The 2396-nt window shown below is 39.5% G+C and overlaps 1 protein-coding gene across 1 annotated transcript; it reads right to left on the bottom strand.

Annotated features, from left to right (window-relative positions):
• Positions 1–442: 442 nt before the first annotated feature.
• On the bottom strand, positions 443–919 carry LOC138888180 (secreted RxLR effector protein 78-like). Its single transcript, XM_070169997.1, has one exon. The coding sequence runs from the start codon at positions 917–919 to the stop codon at positions 443–445; it is 477 nt and encodes a 158-aa protein (XP_070026098.1).
• Positions 920–2396: the final 1477 nt, after the last annotated feature.

Here is a 2396-nt window from a genome sequence, read left to right on the forward strand (position 1 = left end):
AGTGTTGTTGTAGAGTCTCCATGCAAGACTGGTGTGGCATTTTTTATTTTTTAGGTCGAACTGCTGGAGGCCTAACCCTCCCTTATTCTTTAGTTTGGTGACAGTGGCCCACTTGACCGTGTGTAACTTTCTTTCCCTAGGAGTTGTATCCCAAATAAAATTCCTTTGAATTTTGTCAATTTGGTTAGTTATTTGGGAGGGTAGTTGGATGTATTGCATTATATGGTTTGGATTCTACTAAGGCATGACTTAGCCAGAGTGGTTTAACCAGCCAAGTTTAGGAACTTGATTTTCCATCCTGTCATTCTACTGTTAAGGTTATCTATGATGAACTAGAAGTAACTATTCTTAGGCCTTTTAGTGAATATGGGAAAATCAAGGTATTTCCCAAAGTCCTTAGCACATTTGATACCTAAAATGACATTGCAAGATGTGGCACACTCTACTTGGCAATTAGAGAAAAAGATGACTTTGGATTTCTAGAGGTTGACTTATACCCAGATGCAACATGGAAATTGCCTAGAATGGCTAAGATTGTGTCATAGTTTCTTTTATTGTCTCTAGAAAACATAGTAAGGTCATCAACAAAGAATAGGTGGGAGATTCTAGGCCTTCCCCTGATGATACTGATAGGACACCAATCTTTATCAGTTACAGCACTGTCAATGTCCTTGGAAAGCCTTTCCATGCATATGATGAATAGGTAGGGCGACATAGGATCCCCTTGTCTAATGCCTCTACTGGACTTGAAGTACTCAGTGTGGGTTCCATTGTCGAGGATGGAAATGGAGGTTGTAGTGAGACATGACATGATAAGGGTGGTAAGCTTAATGGGGAAGTTGAAGAAGAGAAGGCATTCTTTGATAAAAGACCATTCTAACCTATCAAAAGCCTTCTCTAAGTCTACTTTCAGTATCATGTTGGAATTCTTACCTTTTATGTTTTGGAAGTGGGTAATGTACTCTTGGACCACAATGGCATTGTCAGTGGCTCTTCTATTGGCTAGAAAGTTGGCTTGAGTAGGGCCAATGATGCTTTGAAGCAATGGTTTGATTCTGTTGACAATGATCTTAGTGATCAGCTTATACAGTGTGTTGCACCGACCAATTGGTCTAAAGTTTTTCAACATAGTGGCATTAGGACATTTAGGGATGAGGTAGAGATTGGTTTGGTTTATTTTAGGAGGGACCAAACTTGTGGAAAATATAGTGTTGTAGAATTGGATTACACTATTATAGACTATGTGCCAGTACTTCTGATACAAGAAGGGGTGGAGGCTATCAGGCCCATGTGCCTTCATTGTTTTGAAGGAGAACAAGGCAAATTTGATCTCAGAGAGCCTAAGGATGGAGTCAATGGTGTCCTGCTTCGTGTTATTCAGTACATTAGTACTATCAGTGATGTGGATTTGTTCAGCACTGAGCTGTGATGTTCAGAGGTATAGATCTTAGTGAAGTAGTTAAGGATTGTGTCTTTAATGTCCTAGGGATTCTGAATGTTGTTCCCCACCTCACCCTTGAGAGACATGATCATGTTCCTCCTCCTTCTGTTAAGTGTGGATATAAGGAATAATTTAGTGTTAGCATCACCCTTACTCAACTAACTAATTCTAGATTTAAGCTTCCAGGAGTCTTCTTCACTCTTTAGTATGATAGAGAAGTCATGCTGGAGCTTTGCTTCCAGCTCCTGAAGGAAGGTGCTAAAGGGGTAGGCATTGGACTTTTGGATACCAGAAAGTCTGGCAAGGATATATCTTTTCCTATGAAAGATGCTGCCAAAGACATGTTGATTCTAGTCTGCTACTCTATTGTTAAAGACAGAGGTAGCTTTAGAATATCAGTCCTAGCATCAAAAGTGTCCTCCATAAGAGGGAGAAAGTCGGGGTGACTGCACCACATAGATCCAAACATAAAAGGCTTGTTTGCCCTATTGTGAATCTGCTGGATTTGGCTTAAAAGAAGAGGACAATGATCTGAGCGAGTCCTAGAAAGGTGTGTAACAGTAGATTCAGGGAACTCCTCAATCCAAGCATCACTTGCAAAGCACCTATCTAGTTTTTCTAGGATTAGGTCTTTCTTATTAGAGTATCTTTTATTAGACCAAGTATATTTTGAGCCTTTAAACCCTAGGTCCACTAATTTGCAACTGTTCAAGCATTTCTAGAATCTATTGCTTCTATTAGTGTTCAAGCTATTAACCCCAAACTTATCCCTGACTTTTTGGAGTTCATTAAAATCCCCTCCAACAAGACAACTACTCACATACACATAAGCCAAATCCTTTAATGTATTCTAGAGCTTATTTCTTTTATTGACACAGTTACTAGCATATATTGTAGAAAAAATCCATTTAGTGGAGAAGGGGATTTTCTTGACCATGACATGTACTCCCTGTGG

This window comes from Nicotiana sylvestris, chromosome 3 (genome assembly GCF_000393655.2).
Source record: "Nicotiana sylvestris chromosome 3, ASM39365v2, whole genome shotgun sequence".
Taxonomy (NCBI): Eukaryota; Viridiplantae; Streptophyta; class Magnoliopsida; order Solanales; family Solanaceae; genus Nicotiana; species Nicotiana sylvestris.